This window comes from Nylanderia fulva, unplaced genomic scaffold (assembly GCF_048542155.1).
Source record: "Nylanderia fulva isolate GAGA-0341 unplaced genomic scaffold, ASM4854215v1 Scaffold41, whole genome shotgun sequence".
NCBI classification, from domain to species: domain Eukaryota; kingdom Metazoa; phylum Arthropoda; class Insecta; order Hymenoptera; family Formicidae; genus Nylanderia; species Nylanderia fulva.
The window spans coordinates 572,844-590,701 of record NW_028190488.1 but is presented as its reverse complement, the minus strand read 5'-3'; the positions used below and the strand labels follow the sequence as shown (position 1 = coordinate 590,701).

General features: G+C 37.9%; 1 protein-coding gene across 1 annotated transcript; it reads left to right on the top strand.

The window, feature by feature from the left end:
• Nucleotides 1–335: 335 nt before the first annotated feature.
• Nucleotides 336–15,754, top strand: MESR3 (misexpression suppressor of ras 3). The gene is given in 5 exon segments (XM_029319486.2): nt 336–782; nt 10,940–11,200; nt 11,391–11,486; nt 11,488–11,604; nt 12,018–15,754. Coding segments are annotated over 4 exon segments (807 nt in total). The 5' UTR covers nt 336–782; nt 10,940–10,945; the 3' UTR covers nt 12,357–15,754.
• The last annotated feature ends 2,104 nt before the right edge of the window (nt 15,755–17,858 follow it).

Genomic DNA, 17,858 nt, shown 5'->3' with positions numbered 1-17,858 from the left:
AACACACGTCTCACGTCGCACACGAGACATTTATCATACGGCGGGTTGCGGCAATAAAATGAAGTAAACTAAGCGAGATTCTATGAAGTACCGGAGAGGAGAATTCTCGCGCGCCAAGTTTACAAGAATCCAGGTTTAATATCATCCTCCCTATCGTGATCGGGCGATTTTAGCGAAAGCGGCTGAGCGAGGATAAGCAGTTATTGTCTGGCGGGAGGCAAATCCCCCTCGCTATTCATCGGCGACGTTAAGTCCGGGCTCGTCGAGAACTGCGCGACAATCTCAAACCTGTCTGGCCAGTGAATCGCGTGCGAATGGGAGCGACGACGTCGTCGAGAGTAACGATTTACGGCTAATCTGTCGATCGTCGGGATCGGGTTGATTTTTCTTCCCACGTTCGCGCCTCGAGGAAAGCGACTCCTCAGATTACTCTCGATTTCCCCACCTTCGGGATTCTCGCTCGTGACCGTCGTCGGTCGTCTCAGTCGCGTGTGTCCGCTCGACTCGGCGCGAAGCTGCGCTCGCGGGAAGGTCTCAAGGCGATGATAATCTTCGCGTCCGGGGATCGTGGCGCCTGGCGAAGAACCTTCTTATCCGGTTCGCGTGCGGCGAGCTTGCGTGACGAGGAATCCCGGGAGGAAACGTGAACGGTCGTTTTATGCGAGAGTGCCGAGAGCGCAAAGGTGTCTGGCTTTTATCGACGTGATCGCGATATCGTATTTGCGACGAGTGCTGTTTGCCGATACGAGCGAGTTGACGCAAGGAGGATCTCCTCTGAATTGGTAATGATCACGAAATAAAATTTGCGTAGCCGTGTTTAGCGACTGTCCTATTTGAGCGTCGTATTTTCCGGACAGTCCGGGTGGGTAAGAAAAATTTTATATGTACACAGATCGTATTCGTGACTTGGATAATACTATTCCCTAGTGATTCTTGTGCATTATACGTGATGCAACAGATAGTGGAACTAAGAAAAATCTCAGACGTGACTTGATTGTTCTCTTTAAATAATTTTAAATTGGAAAAGCGATGAAAATATTTTTTTCACGCTCCTATATATGTTTTATATTTTTTAAATGTTTTTTGTATATAAAATATATACATGTAAAGTTGATTTGATTTGATTCCGCTGGGTCGTTGCCTATTTTTTCCCTACATATTTTATAAGCGAACATCGGCGAACGTAAGAAACTGGATAATATTTTTCTCTCTCAAGGAGAGAATTTTCGCGAAGAGAGTATATATGCGAATCCTCGTTCAATGTTTTGCAGTACGTTTTACATCGACATTTATCGGAGCGAAACGGGTTTTTCAGAGAAAAGACGCGATATATGTTCATCGAAGTGAAACGAGTTTTCAAAGGATAAATCGTCGATATATCGAGCGGATCAACATTTTAGCGAAAGAGAGATCCTCTTCAGGATATAGGTTGCTCGTGACTTCTTCATCACTGTTAACGCCATTTCGTAATAGGACGGTCTATCTGAACCAGCGTCAAGCTGGTATGACACGTGTGATCATGATTAAAGCAACAGAAGGCATCGGTTGAGAAATGTCCGACCGTTTCGAAATAATCCCGCTATAACTGTCGTGATAATCGGCGGAAATACAAAATAGCGTTGCCAGCTCTCTGATGTAAGCTATAGGTGTTTATTTGACGGCAATGAAAGTTCTATCATCATTCCACGGCAAATATGCTTGTTGATTACGCTTTATTTTATTGCTGTGTACAATTCGTGAGTTGATTAATAATAAAAATTGAATAATCTAACTGTGTGACAGTTACATACAAAAAAAGATTTCATATAATAATAGAAAAAAAAGATAGGGAATGATAGTAATAATTAAGGCTTTTGGAAAAATAGAATAGCATATTAAGTTTTTAATAATAAAAAGTATTTAATAACTTTCAATAATTTTTTAAATAATTATGGATTATTGTGAGGAAATCCATTTTGCTGTCCTATTTGCCTAACGATTTCGATTACCTCGATCTCTGTTCTGATATTTGTAAATGCATATGTACATACATTAAAATGCAAATTGTTATGCAGTATGTACATCTTAATTATCAGTTAATTCAATGCAATTACACTGATACGTATGTTGAAATCTTCATATTGCATGTCACACGGAATGATTTAATATTCTTTTTATTGAAAAGTTAAAGAAGGTCGAGGTCTCAACAAACCAGAATTTATTTGACATGGTTTTATTATATTCTCGAGCAGACACATAGTTTATCATCCTTACAAAAAATATATGGCAGCAAACAACGTCGCGAACGTTCGGGGGAATTAAAATTGGTATATTGCATAAATCAATCATGCAAGAAACAAATGTGATCAAGATAGTCAAAGATCAAGGATCAGAATTTATTCGCCGAGCTCGATCTCTCTGCGAGATAATTAACTAATATTCATGTCGTTGCATGTGTATGTATATTCTGGCTATATATTATGCATTCTCTAAAAAGTTTAATTTGTCATAACATAATATGTACAAATCAATATTTTCTGATTTTTTGTGGAAAAAGTTTAAATATAAAAATTAAAATTTATAGTTTGTAAATAAAATATAAGTATTATTATGATATTAGAGCCTGTGCACAAATCTCAAAAATATTTGCGCCATATAGTATTTTACCAATGATGATGATAGTACATGCCAAATGAAGAGAATATAATTTCTATCATCAACTACCGTTATTACAATAATCGACGACTACAAAGTTTACACGATGATTATTAAAACATCTGTCTCAATTAAATACTGCGATAGGCAGTTGTTTGGCCACGTGTGATGGCAAACAACTCTCCCTTCGAGAAACAAAATACGTAGGAAGTTAACGAGTCGATAAACCAAGATTTGCAAATTTATTGCTTCCCCAACACTTGACCCGGATTTAAATGAGAAATTCATTCGCTAATAATCCTACGCTATGACGGCGCGTATCTCAAGAAACATCGACGACTGCGAGAAAGTACATTCTTCGCTTAGATATACTGTCTGCCTCTGCGTTCGCCTACGAAACCTTTCGTCAATCTCGTTCAGATAGCACAAGAATATTCACGTAATTGAACTCGACAACGTATGTATAGATTCTCATCTCAAAATCAGACGCGGTAATTCAATTAAAAGCAAGAAATAATATCAAAATTTCAATAAATTTCAGTATAAATGATTACTTGACCCTAATTTCATCTCTCTTTTCTCTTCTCTCGATTAACTTGCAGTATGGAAATATTTGACAATTTTGTTCACTTAGAAATTCCTTATTAATAATTTGTTAAGATTCGGAAATCCCGCGGCATACAGGAGATGTATAATTTATGAATATCTAGAGATTTACAAGCTCGTTTTATACGATTTAAGCGATATCCGAGCCGGACATTAGTGTATAAAGGAGATTAATTCACGAATAATCCTTCGTGAATAATTGCGCGGTCACGAATATTCGAGAACCTCGATCACGAGAAAGTGATATTCGTCATCTGATAATTGATTACAAAATTACGAATGTCTCTACTCGAGTGCTGTGAAGATTTCGCTACGAAATCGGCTATAATTTACATTAAGAACAATCTTTTCGCAATTCGCTGATGATTTCGATTTAATCGCTTAATACGTAAGAACGAAAATTTATCGGTTCGTTAACCAATTGACCCAAATATGAGATCAATTTAGTCGAGTGCGATGCTTCTCATTGATATAGTGAGATATGCATTATCGAATAAGGAATGCTTCCTGTCAAGTCCACTTAACAACTGCTCCTTTAGACATTTCTCGTAACCGAGAGGAAATCAGCAAACAAGCGAGAAACTTATTTAACATGATTGAGTGTCTTCTCCGTCAAAAGTCTTGTCAGCTGTCAGTGATCTAACAATAAGTATGAACACCACGATAGCAAATGACAACTTCGTCATAAACATTTTGAATGTAAAATAATTTAATTGAAAAATCAAATATATTTTTCATTATTTTAATTTAATGACATCCGGCTATCTCATTTTTAATATGCAAATACAGTAATATACAATGTTTATTTAATATAACGCAGCAACAATATATCTCTTTTAATATCAGAAATAATATAATAAATAATTATATTAAATATTTTTAATATATTTATATATACTTAACTAAATAAAATAAAATATATAAATATGTGTAATTATAATATCTATATATTTAATTTACTTTAATAATTTAAATATAAAAATATATTTAAAATATTAAACATCTCCAATTAAAAGAAACGTAATGATTGATATCCAACCCATTGAATAAATAAGGGGACTAGTAAGCTCACAGATAGCATCGGATCAAATCCGATCCGCCGTCATGTTCGTTCGTCATTGATTATGCGCAGTGATTCATGAATGATCGAGAATCCGCGAAACAGAGACGACCAACGAGAAAGTGAGCGCGAGTCCGTTTGCGCGGTTGCGCTCCCCTCGATTTCTCCGCAAGTGCCGACCGCAGCTGATAGAGATGACGCCATTTCTCATTACGGTCATTCATGTCCCTCGTAATAATTACGCTACTACGCGAGTAGTCACCCGTCTGGCATTTCTGTCATATCCCGCATGGATGACAACACGCGCGCACACCCGTAGTCGACCAGCATTTGTTTCAGGCGTGGACAACGATGTGCACACCTAATTGGCGGGATAATTATCGCTGCTACACACAGCCATGCTTTCGGAAGGCCGATTATCTCTCCCAAAGGCTCCTCGACATAATTAAGGCAATTTATCAATTATTCCACCCGAAGGTTTTACGATGATCCGCTAATTTATTCTCTCTCAACAAACCGCGAAAAATTTATATCAATCCAGAATAATTCCAAAAATAAAATATGTTACCTCGCATAATGATTTTTATTAATACAACTAACTGTCAATAAAACATAATGAATATTTAGTGATAATCGTGAAAAAGATTATATATGAAATACGAAATAAATTGAAATTTTCAGCTTGTAACAAGATCACGAAAATGCTCTGTGATTGGTATATGTATAATTAGATTTTATTATTTAAATCTCTAATTAAATTTGCCTACGATATGTGAAAGGCTGACAACCGCGCAAATAAAACTGCTGAAATAAATTAACGAATGTAAACAAAGGTTAAAATTAGGTATTGCGTATTTAATTACGTATATTAAACGGCCTGTAATTTGTTTAGAGGACAACGCGTGTTACCGCAAAGTTGCATTGAAATCTCGCAATGATGCGCGTGCGCATCGCTCGCATAACTCGTGTTGCAACAACAACAATCAGCGGCAATGCAACCGACATTGTTACTGTTCATACTTGGCCAATGTTAACCTTAATTCGCACGTCATCCCGACATTCCCTTCTCGTCACGTAAAATATTAAGACGCGAAATATTTCAAATATCTCGCGACGCTAGCATATCACAAAGAATGCACAGCGGAACTTCCGAACGTTGCTTCTTGAATATTTCCGGAGAGAGAATGGGAGAGAAAGAGAGAGCGACTAACGACATACTTTTAAATTAAAGTCTATGAAAATAAAAATGTAGAAATTTAAAAAATATAAAAAAAATATGAAAAAATATAGAGACAAAATAAAGACATTGATGTTAAACTATTTGTAATTTTCGCGCCGTAATTTGTTAATTATTTCAAATATATTATACAAGGTACTTATATTGTACATTTTAATTGTGAGAATAATCTTTGAAACAGCACAATATAGTTTTAGCATTTAGCTGCCTCGCACAAAGAACATTATATGATACGAACATCTAATCCGCGTCTTATCTAATCAGCCGAGCTTCCTACGATTCAGGTATCACAACACATTATCTCGGCGATGCATTTTATACATTGGATAAATGTGCGTTGCGTTCTATTAACAGACTTTAGTCTAACAGACTCATACTGTCGGTCTCTTTTGTCTTTGCTACACGCTTCGCCGTAACATAGCGAGAACTTCATGAATCCATGGACACGTTAACTATTGGGAATTCCAAAGTTTCTCGGTGCGTCGCGCGCGCGCAGGATTCTCGCCGGTCGTTGCACCGTCCAACCGCATTTCCGCGCCTCGAATGCATCCCGCGCGCACATGCACCGGTAACTAAGGGTACGTCACGGTGCACAACGGGGAAATGTAATGCGGTAAATGCAATGGAGCATCGAGATGGAAAAGACAATGGGGCAGATAGAGCCAGGGATGATGGAAAAGTGAGTGGCGGCAACCGAAATGGACGAAACCGAGAGACGGGAAATATATATAGGTGAAAGATGGTCGGGCGTTAAAGTCGTGTCGATAGATTGCGCCTATAGTACTCGCCTTTATTGTGCCGTCACGACTCTCTGTTCCGCGAGACGAAGAAGAGGCGGTTGTCTATCAAGAGAGTAGAAGAGAGAGATATATATATAGAAAGAGAAAGAGGGAGAAGGAATTTTACGCAACAGGCATGATAGATATCCGGGAAGAGTGTCACGAGCAGAGAGACGCGCATCTCTCGTCGTCGTCAGCGAAATAACTTTGCGAGAGCGAGAGATGCATCGCCGCACCTAAAACAGCATTCTAAAGATGTTCGAGCATCGGGACTCGCATAACTATTCAAAATAAAAAGGGTGAATTGTTGAAGAAATTTTCTATCAATTCTCGCGATCAAACACAACATGAGCTAATAAGTAAATAAATTTCACAAGTCAGAAGAAATTTCTCACGCACATTATTGTGCTTCGACATCAATTATTTTGCATAAATTTGAATGAAAGTCAATCGTAATTTAATCCCACGTCGCGTTCTATTTTCAGGGAGAGACGGAAAATCAGTTTTGCCGCGCGTGGTTAACCCTAACTGATATTTATGGAAGCGGTTCTGCGAAACGAGGGTTAAGCCGAATTTCCGCGCGGCTTACAAAAGAAAGTAATTAACTGTGTATGCGCGCACGCTGTGTACGGCTAATCAAAACGAATGACCCGCGGAAGAACGACGCACTAAACCCGGACAGGCCGACAATAGAGCCGAAGGCCTCCGGGTTACCTACTTTTAATTGCGAGCACGTTTCACGCTCAACGGAGCGTTCGCCGCACCGGACGAGCTATAAATTTCCAGCCAGAGCGTTTAACCCCGTTGCAACCACAAAACTAATTAGTCTGGCAGTAATTAATCTTTCATCTCTACGAGCCCGGGCGACGTATCTGTCGAATCGTCAGCGCCGAAAAGAAATCACTGCGTAATCTCGAACTTTTGTTGCGTCGAAAAGATATCACGCTAACTCTACTCAGAATCGTTTCTCGATACGATATCGCTTCAATATTGTGCGTCTTTATAGGTACCACTCAGACGAAATATATATTTGGCTCATCTCGCAGAATTTCTCTCGATATTGCGCTCTTCGAGATTACACTCTCTCTCTCTCTCTCTTGCAATTTACTTGGCCCAATATAGACTTCAATTCACGCCAACGAACTCATCTCAAGTCTCTAAATGATGCGTAGTTAGGACGACTTAATGACTTCCATCGATTCCACTTCCATGACGATTAGTCGTCCGGTCTTCTATGAGCGGAATTTCATTCGTAATTAACCTCATCGCGACACGTCCTCGAATTTAATCCTTAAGTGCATTCCGCGCCCGTTTATCGCCCCTTAATTGACACAACGCGATAAGAAACACTACCGCCGTCCCACTTTCTAGCAACTCTTTTCGTGTCGCAATCGCAACGTGTCGTGAACGCCTACGTAATCTCCCGTTTGGGACAAAAAGCGTGGACGTGCGTGATAAATTTCAATCGCGCGAAACTTTACGATGTCAGCAAAATGATGCAAAAAAAAAAATCGAAACAAAGATATCAGTGTTATATAATACTGTACATTAATATATTTTGGAACTGTAGTTAAATATATTTTAAAACTGCAATTTTATATTTCTATGTATTGTATATATATATTTTTTTTTTCAATTTTATTATCGCAAAAAGAGAGAAAAAATATTTTTTTAATTGTATAAGATTCAAGAACTAATCACTGTTTTTAATAAATGTGAAATTAAGAGTTACTTCTTGCTAATTGATTTTATTTCGAGTTTAGACACTTAATTCTCTGCTTATACAAAGAGAAGATCGTTCTCATGAAGAAGATTCATCGCGCATTTTCAACAATATTATTTAGTAGTAGCTCAATCAGCGCTATAACAAGTAATTACGAACAATTTTGTAATAATTAGCAAATAATAAAATAATTTTAGCGTTCGTTATTTTTTTCATACGGCAATTAAGAATCTAATGCGAGAAGTTGTGGCGTGCATTAAAAGCGTTAGAAAAAAATTAGCTAGAATCTGGATACTTTTACTCAAGAAGAAAGGAAGTCTCACAGTCACGTCTACCGCGATCCAATTAATCCGTCCTGACAATTATTTTCTATCTCCCAAGCGGAGCGTGTGCGCCGCGTTTTCGTGAGAATGCGAGAGGCAGGGGAACGTGCGATTGTATAATTATCCGCAGTTTATCTCGAGAGCGAAGCGAAGCCGGCGTCTCTCTTATCGCGCGCGGCCGGAACAATGGTTGCGCATCCCCGGCAACGTGGACAATGCACTTCCGGTATGCATTTCGTGCACGCGGTGACACGGACCGGCTCGCGTTTCAATTTGTATCGTTATACGCTACACCGCCGTGATATCTCGCAACGTACGATATCGAGCAGAGCAACGATAGATGCGGGTCGATTGTGAAAGGGAGAGTCATTTGCCAAGGGTGTGTATGTATGTGTGTGCGTACGCATGCATGTGTATGTGTGTCTCCGGTGTATTTATTTTCCTTTTACGAGAAAACCGTACGAACATATTGAATTTACATAAATCAATATTAATGCATTAGCCGGCGCTATCTCCATAATGTGAAATTCTCTCTTTTTCTTCTCTCTCTCTATAATACGATGTTAAAAATAAATTATCTCAACTGCAACTTTTTCGTCCAATTTACAATCATTATAGCGTGATATCCTGTTAAATTGTATATTATACTGACAAAATTAATGTGATGAATTTCTATCGTGACAACATTCCATCGTGCTAATTATAACTTGGAGGAAATTCCTATTGATTTCCGGTCTACAAAAATAAATTGTAAAAATGTCCATCATAAATCACATGTAATGTGTTAATTAAGAAAAAAGAAGAAATAACTCTCAAACTTTCTCATATTTCACACTTCTATTCAATTTAATTTTATCATATAGAAATGTATTAGTTTGATTGGCCTATACGTATCTCGCGTGACTACATCCTTTAATTAACAGAATTTCTATTTTTTTGATAACAATCTGATAAATTGTATAAAACGCATATCATACATATTTATCTAGCTTGTCAATTCAAATTGAGAAACATTTCTATCACTCATTAAATTCATTCTAACGCGCGTGACATGAAATTGACACGTAGATATACTACATACATATTAAAAAAATATAAAATATATATAAAAACAATTCTCTCTACGAAGTATAAATACACGTGTCCGCTCACGTTCGTCGAAAGAATAAATTTCTATTAGCGCTTCTCCTCTCGTTTAAGGGTCAATGGGGTTATTAAACGGCGACGCGATGCGTCACCGGCGATGGTGAGTAACGGAGGAATGCACTCGTCAAATGCCAGAAGATCACTGACACGATCGCACATCCAACGTCCTCGCCGTCATCAATGAAGGGGTCGCTCGTCGAGCTCGTAGTAGAAAATTCTTCGTATAGGTACGAGCGATTGATAACGTATAGGTAGCGATTAGTCATCTGGGCGAGTCTCATTAAAAGCACGTTCGATCGAATTAAGGCCGAGCTTTTCTCGCGCGCATTAAGTGGGTCACTCCCGGATGCCGTTGGCTGATTAGCTCTCTCACGAAACGGTTACTGTGGTATCTCCTTCCCCCTGTTCCCCTTCCTCCCTTTCCCACCCTCTCTCTCTTGCGTCATCATAGTATCGAAGTCGACGACCTAGTTTTTCTCACCTCTGAGGTCAGGTACCGGAGTAACGCAAAGGGATCGTCCACCCCTGCAAAACGCTCTCGTTCGCTTTTTACATCGTGTGCTCGTACATCGTACAATTTTCCTGTCAGATGAATTTAAAGAATGCTGTACAAATATTTTATCGCTTTTTGTGTGTACAATAATCGATCCGCAACGCAGCATCATTCATATTGTATTATCCAACGAGATGCTGTAAATTTTATATATTCAATTTTGATATTTTTCACTGAATTTTAGAAGCTTAGTTTTTCGTCGAAAAAATATTTTTCCTACCTAGATTCTCTCTAAAGATCTTTTGAATCCCGATTAATAGCTATAATCATTGTTTGCCTATGTAAGCTCTGAATTTAACGGGATCATTCATGTAATAATAGAACGGATCATATCACAAGTCTAGCTTTCGCTCTCAGTCGTCGAGTCCATTTTCCGATGACAAACGAAATTTCTGGGGCAGTCGGAGCTAAGCTTAATAAAGGACGTTGCATGGATATTTATAGGCCGACACCGCGATACTCGTGTATACAATTCAGTTGTATACCATATATCAGAAATCGATGAGCTTTCGTGCGCGCACGCAGAGGGACGACACATTTTCTCTCTCCCTTCGTAAAATAATGAACTCTCTCTGTATCCAATGTATTTCACTATTACGCAATGAATACAATGTTACGTAATAAATTTCATACATATTTTACTTTCAGTATATAAAACACAAATGCGTAAAATATAGGATGAAAAAATGTGGAACAGAAAAAAAACTGTTACAATCTCTTCAACAATAGCCACGGATTTTTTGCAAGTTATTTTTTTTTATAAAATATATAGTGAGATATATGGCATTTAATCGACGTTCTCTCAAAAATCCATATCGACAAAGTAAATGTAAATAAACGTGTAAATTTCTGACATGTCCTTTTTTTTTCTTTTTCAGGCAACGATGAACGGACCAGTTTATGCGTCATCTTGTCCCGCATTGCAGTCGAATCTCTCGCTACATAGCTCATCCTATTACAGCGAGTACAGCGGCACCGCGCGAAGACGGCTATCCTCGACGGGTGAGGCGGACACTTCCGCCACCTCTAGCTACGAGGGTAGTGATAGCTCCGAAAATAGCGACGAGTCGCGTCTCGACCCTGTCAGTCAGATGGAGCGAGAACAGCTCGAGACCTTCTTTCGCGGATTAAAATCGCAGGTGAGCTACGCGTGCGTCAATTAATTAATCGCGTATAGATTAATATAAAAATAGAGGAAGCAAAATAATATTTTTGTATTGCGCAATGCGTTGTAAAGTATAGATGCAGACACATGTATTATAATTTTGTGTATTATTTTTACGATATATAGGAGAGATGTAATTATTAAAATTCTATGTGATATTTAAGGTATTCGTCTGCGAATCACTGGCGAACCTGTATCTCGGTAGCGCCTCTCAGACTGAGAGGTGGGAGCTTCGTTTCACCGGGATACCCGTGGTGGTTACTCGATCTCGGTGAGACACGATCAAGATCTAAGAGACGGATTCAAATCTTACTGGCAGAACGCGGTACTTGCTTCACTCTCTGGCGCGAGACTATCGACAATCTCTCATCGTACAAAGTAAGTGCACTTGCGATTATTTAAAAAAAAAATATTTGAATAATAAATATCGCCAGCAATTCTCGAGAAAAGTGAATGATTGCAAATGTATTGTAATGTTAAGCTAAGGTAAATAATTAGATGATTCGATTTCGGGCTGGAGATTCGAGACACGATGTTAACGAAAGAGCTCCTTGTGTTTCCTACGTTCGATAAATTACGCTACACGTTACAAAGCAGCTTGTATTTCAAAAGCCTCGGACATTTAACGCCGTTTCAAATTTCTCACCCGTGTTTGCGATAAAAGTGACGTATTTTTACGCGGTGTTTTTAAACCTACAAAGTAACTTGCAGCGAAAAACGAGATTTTCCAGCGAAAAGCGCGTTCCCTTTCGCGTTCCACGCGCTCTAAAGGACCCTCGAAATGTTCGCAGGTGTCGGGACCGGCCTTTCACACCATGTGTCTCTCGTCGGACCACACTCGTCTGGCCGGGCTTAGCTTCGACAACTCGAAGGCGGCGAACGATCTCTGGCAGCACATAGAGCGTCTCGTCTCCTGTCCGGAGAACATCAGTCTATCGGCGCCGGGAAAGAAGAAGAAGAAACCCGTGCAGAAGAAGATCGTCCTGCCGGCTAAGAGCAACATCAGCCAGCCGTGCCAGTTCCAACATGTAACCAGCGTAGACGCGGCCGACCGATCGCGTTACTTCTCGCTGCAAACCCTGGTGCCGGCGTTGAGCGAACTCGAGAACTCGCTGGAGGCGAACTTCTGAGACAAACCGGACGCCTCCAAGCTCTCGTAGAAACGACGTAGCGCGACGCCCGATTCTCGCCGCTTTCTTCCCCGGAAGTGATCCGGGAAAGAAGGACTCGCCCGATTCGTGCGTGTGTGTGTGTGAAGGGTTCTCAAAGGAGGAATCTGGCGTCGTGGATATGTCTTGAGAGAGCTGTCGTGAATGAACGGGAGGCGAACGCTTAGAAAATGACACCGCGGATATCCGATCGGAAATCCTTTTATCTTTTTGCTCTTCCTCCGAAGTAATTGTAGATGGTCTAGAGAGCCAAGTTGAAAGGAAGGAGGAGAGATATATCGATAAAGCTTTAACGACGAAAGGAAGGTGAATATATACTTTTTTTTCTCCAAGAACCTTCGCGGTTCTGGAACCTCGTAGTTCTACTCGAATTCATCATTATCTTATCCCGTGTGCTCCTTTCGATATAATCATCCAACTAATTTGATAAGAGCTAATGGCGTAAATTATGTAAGGTAACGCGCGCTGAATTCCGATTTCACGTTATCTTCGTTTTCGCGTAACACGTCCGGATCAACGTTGTCTGAGAAACGAGAGACAGAAAAATCGAACCGAAGGGCCTCGAAGAGACAAAGAAGTGACGGGAGGGAAGGAGACTTACTTGTCTTTCTTGAGATAGACTAATCCGTTAGTGTCACGCGCGCGAATTACGAGACGTAGTCGTCCGCAGGCTAAAGCGGAACATTCATCAATCCTTCTAAGCACTCTCGAGAGCGACTGCGATTGATGTCTACGACTGCGAATTCTGACTGCAGCCCCGAGGCGAAACAGAAAGTTCCCCTGAGGCGAACTATCTGAGTCACGTATAGTTCTATTCTCTTTCTCTTCAAAGAGTCCTTTTTCGAATCACGCACCATTCGCGATAACTATTCTAATAGATTATTTCGTTATCTATCATTACTGCATCGCGCGAATATTTTTCTTAAACTTTTAATTTAATTCTGAATAAAACAAGAAAAGAAATTATATTCCAGATAAAAATCGAAAAGAGATTATAATGATAAAAATAGAGACAATTCTATTTTAATTATCGATAAAATAAATTTTACTTTATTTAAAACGAAGAAATTATGTTTTTTTTTTGCTTTGCATGTACACAATGATTCTACGTACATCTGCTTGAAATGATCTTTGAAGATTCTAACAGGGCGGTGTCCCAATCACGCGATGTACAGGTATATATACGACAGTAGAAACAAGCGCTTTCGCGACAGAGTGTCAAAGACGCGAAACCTTGACACGAAATTAAACAGCGGAGCGACGCGCGGTTAAAAAGAATCATGCAAATATATGCGAAACACACTTCCGGGAGCATCGCATCGGCCGCACATGCACATTGTTGCTCTATTCATCGTGAAAAGACAAGCTTTCTCCCTGGCGAGTGTGAGGGAAATGTACGGTTTGTAATTAAAGGCATGCGCTACCGCGGTGAAAATGGCATCAAGAAGGCTTTCAAAGTGCATTATGCAGTGTGAATAATTACCATGAAACCGTCGTTTCGACGAAGCTAACTTTAATGCCTTCCTGACTTCGCATTCAGCGATAAAAGGCCAATAATTTCAAAAGGAAGTACTTAAAGATGGAGTGGCAATTATCTTTAATTGATGGAAAAATCTATTTGCTCTGACGCTATTGTCACTCGAAGAAACGACAGGTCGCTGATTCAGCATATGTATGCCAAACGAAAGGATGCACTGCGATTTTATGTAAATCAGATCAAAGAGTTAGACTGTTGTGTGAAATATCATGGTATATAGTAATTGAAATAATATTATGTAAAATGTCAAAGAAGATATTGTGGAACAAATATAAAGAGGATATCAAAGAAGGGCCAGCTTGTCGTAAAGTAGAATGTCAACGTAAGACGTAAGATAATTCATTGACGTCTCTATAGCGGAATAAATACACGTATAAGATTGATGCATCGATAAGCGATGCCATGATCGAAAGAATCGATACATATACAAATCAAAAGAACAAAATACTGCCGAACGTTCATGAAAAATAAATTGTAAGATTACGAGCGACGGTGTGTAGAGTACTGGAAACACAGATATTGTGCCAAAGTATACAAAACGATAAGAAAGCGAGTTATTTAATTGATATTCGAAGAAGATCCGTGCTTCCGTAAGACTCGGAAAGAGTCATAGTCCACATTTTGTAATTTAGATCATTACAATAAATTTTCGTCAGCATTGTTTCCAGTACACTCTCGTAACGCTCGCGATTAACCCATTACGATGTTAAATAAATAGATGATTAATTAGAAAATTAGTCGGATCGACGTGTATGACATGTCCATGTATAACGAATTCTTCCTACCGTTTCGGCTCGTTAATGTGTCCGTAGATTTCGGTAGAAATTCTCGATCTTGTTGTCGAAAACGTGTAACGCTCGGTAAAATGTTAAACTATTTAGAACATTATAATTCTATCCAAGTGAAATAATGTTAGAGATGTAACTCTTTTAAAGATGTAATTAAAATATTATATTCTACATACCCATTAAATTATTATTCTAGTTTCTATGAATTTTAAGATTTTATAAAATTTGAGTTATTATAGTCTTAAATACTTTTTTCTAATGTATAATAAATTACATATTTTTTTAATCTTATGCTGATGCTGTATTCTTTTAATGTTTATCATGTTATTTCACTTGGATATTGGGTATTTGGTCCATAACTGAAGATTGAAGATGGAGACGAGCATTCTTTCTGCACGAAGCAGAAAATTGATTTATTGAGAAAATCGCGCGCGATAACTCGTTATTCAACGATGTTCGCAAGAAGACTGGTTTCACCATCCCATGAGTATGTAGACACCGTTAAAAATAAGTACCTATGTAGTGAATAGTGGTTATTAGGACGACTTGACTTTATCCTTAGAATCAATCATTTCGCGCAATTCATTTGACATTCCGTCATTATTCGTATCGCTTCGAAACTTTCGCTTCATATCCATTGCGAATCAAATCTTTAGCGATTAAGATTAATTAGCGTGTCAGTATCTCTAAGTTAAGCTCGCCCGGAGGACTTTTTTTATCGTGTTGTCGTGAAACAGACGTAATGTTTTTTAACGCAAGATTTATACGCACATTTTGGTAACGTGAATCGCAGATTTCTTTCGGGAGAAAATCCGGGCTATATTCTAGACATTTAAATAAATAATTGTAACTTCGAATTAATATTAATTTCATTATCTACGACTGTGATATAAATATATGTATTTGTATCGTTACGTTCCCCGTAACATGTATCCGCATTAATTAATCACTTGAAGATATAAGTTTATGAATATATCGTATGTAATAATAATTATTATTATTGTGCTAATAAATAGTAACTTCATGAAGCAGAATACTTGTGGGAGTTTACTTGCTACTTTCTAAATTATAAATTGAAAGATATAGAAACTTTTCAATGCAAATAGCTGTTTCTCTTGCTACATATATAACTATTATTAAAACTAAAAATAATTTAAATTAATTAAAAATATTTTCCCTGTATTTTAATATTACATATCTGCCAAAAAATTAATTTTTTCAATTTTATAATTAATAAGGAATATATAAGATAAAACAAAATCAAGAAAAAATGTAAAGCGAAAAAAATACAAATATAATCGTAAATATATAATGTGTGTGACATAAGCTTCTTTATATATTAATTTAAAAAAATAATTTTATATTAATTTTACAATTGTATCGATATCTTTTAGTTTTATATTCATTGTGCGTGACTATGTGTTTTCACATTAATGTATTTCTTCCATTATCACTTATGCTTGTTTTATTTCAACATTTGCCGAGAAGATATTAGCGTTGACTAGTGCACCACAAGATTTTTTTAAAAAATAATGATTCTTCCTGATATTTGATGAGTATACCATTATTCGGTACAAGCTGGAGAGATATAAAAGCAACATTTCCAGCAATCTTACAGAGATCAACCTTATCGAATGGCGTTCTCCACGAGAATCTGGTTACTAGAGAATTATTCTTTGATATTCAAAATACAACAATGCCGATCGATGAGACATTTTAGCCATTGCCAGTAAACGTAATGTTTTGGATAAATAAAATTGCCAAATATAAATTTTCCTATATTTTGCATATCGTTGTACCAACAAATGTCAAGTAACATAAATGGTACCGGATATTCTTGTTCAAATTTGTGGTAACAAGTTTCGTCGATTCGATTCGTTGACTCTTCTGTCAGAAAGAATATCATTAATAATTCTCGACTTAATTCCTAGCTGTTATTACACACTGGTTTTGAAACCAAAAGTGGGAAGAGACTAATACAATTCCAGCGCAAGCTAATAATCGTGATTTATTATACGGACATTATTTGCTACGCAAAACCGATACTCGCGCAAATATCGCGTCGATAAATCACGAATACGTATATTAACGATATTTTCTCCGTATTGCGATGCGCAGGGGATAAATCATGTATCGTCGCAAAATATATATTGAACCTCACCCCGTCGAAAATCGCGGTACATATCCGTCGAAAGATCTCCCGTTTTGACGCGACGTACAGGTAAAGGCTGCCTATGTATCTGGGTGCTCCAGATAGATGCGTCCGATATGAGATCGGCCGGTTGTGGAGCCGAGTTCCGAATCGAGTAATGAGAGACTCACCGGTGCCGCCTTCATGCCTACATGCATCTCGAGCTCCCGTGTTTATGGGAATCATCGGATTTCCATCAGAGAGTATTCGCGATCATGTGGGTGGATCTCGGAGAAGCTAACGGTGTGGAGTAGGTGGAGATGACTATATATTTGCTCTCACGCACGTTAGACACCCGGGAAAGTGTATCCTTTGACACAACAACGGTCCTCGAACGAACATGAAGTGTGCTTGTAGAGAACGGTAAAGTGACAACAGTAAAGTAACAAATAACAAGATTTGAAGAGATGGGAAATATATGTATAAGAACGTTCTACCTCTTCGAAGTGAATTATTTGCTACTCGAAGCGTGTGGCGTTTACAACAAATTAGATTCATAAAAATATTAAATATTATTAAGCTGTTCAATATTATCAAGCCATTGTGTGCCGACTATATACAAGTGTATTCCTGCGTCAACGTAACAATTTTATTTTACTAAATGTTTCAATGAAAATCTCGAAATGTTACGAACAAAACAAATATTTCTGTATATACAATATCACACACAATTATGATTATTTTATTTTATTAGTAGATATATATAATATAAAAATATATTATATTTAAATAAATATATTACATTTTAATTCTTTCAACATCCTGCATACACGAAAATTTAATACGATAAAATATTATAGATCAAATATGTTTTAAAAATAAAAAAATTAATTCATTCTAGATTATCTTTTCATCACTTTTAAAAACAGGAATAAATATTTGTAATAATTATAATTAATTCAAACTTTTTAGTTCTAGTGACACTTGCAAATGTTAATTATTGTCTT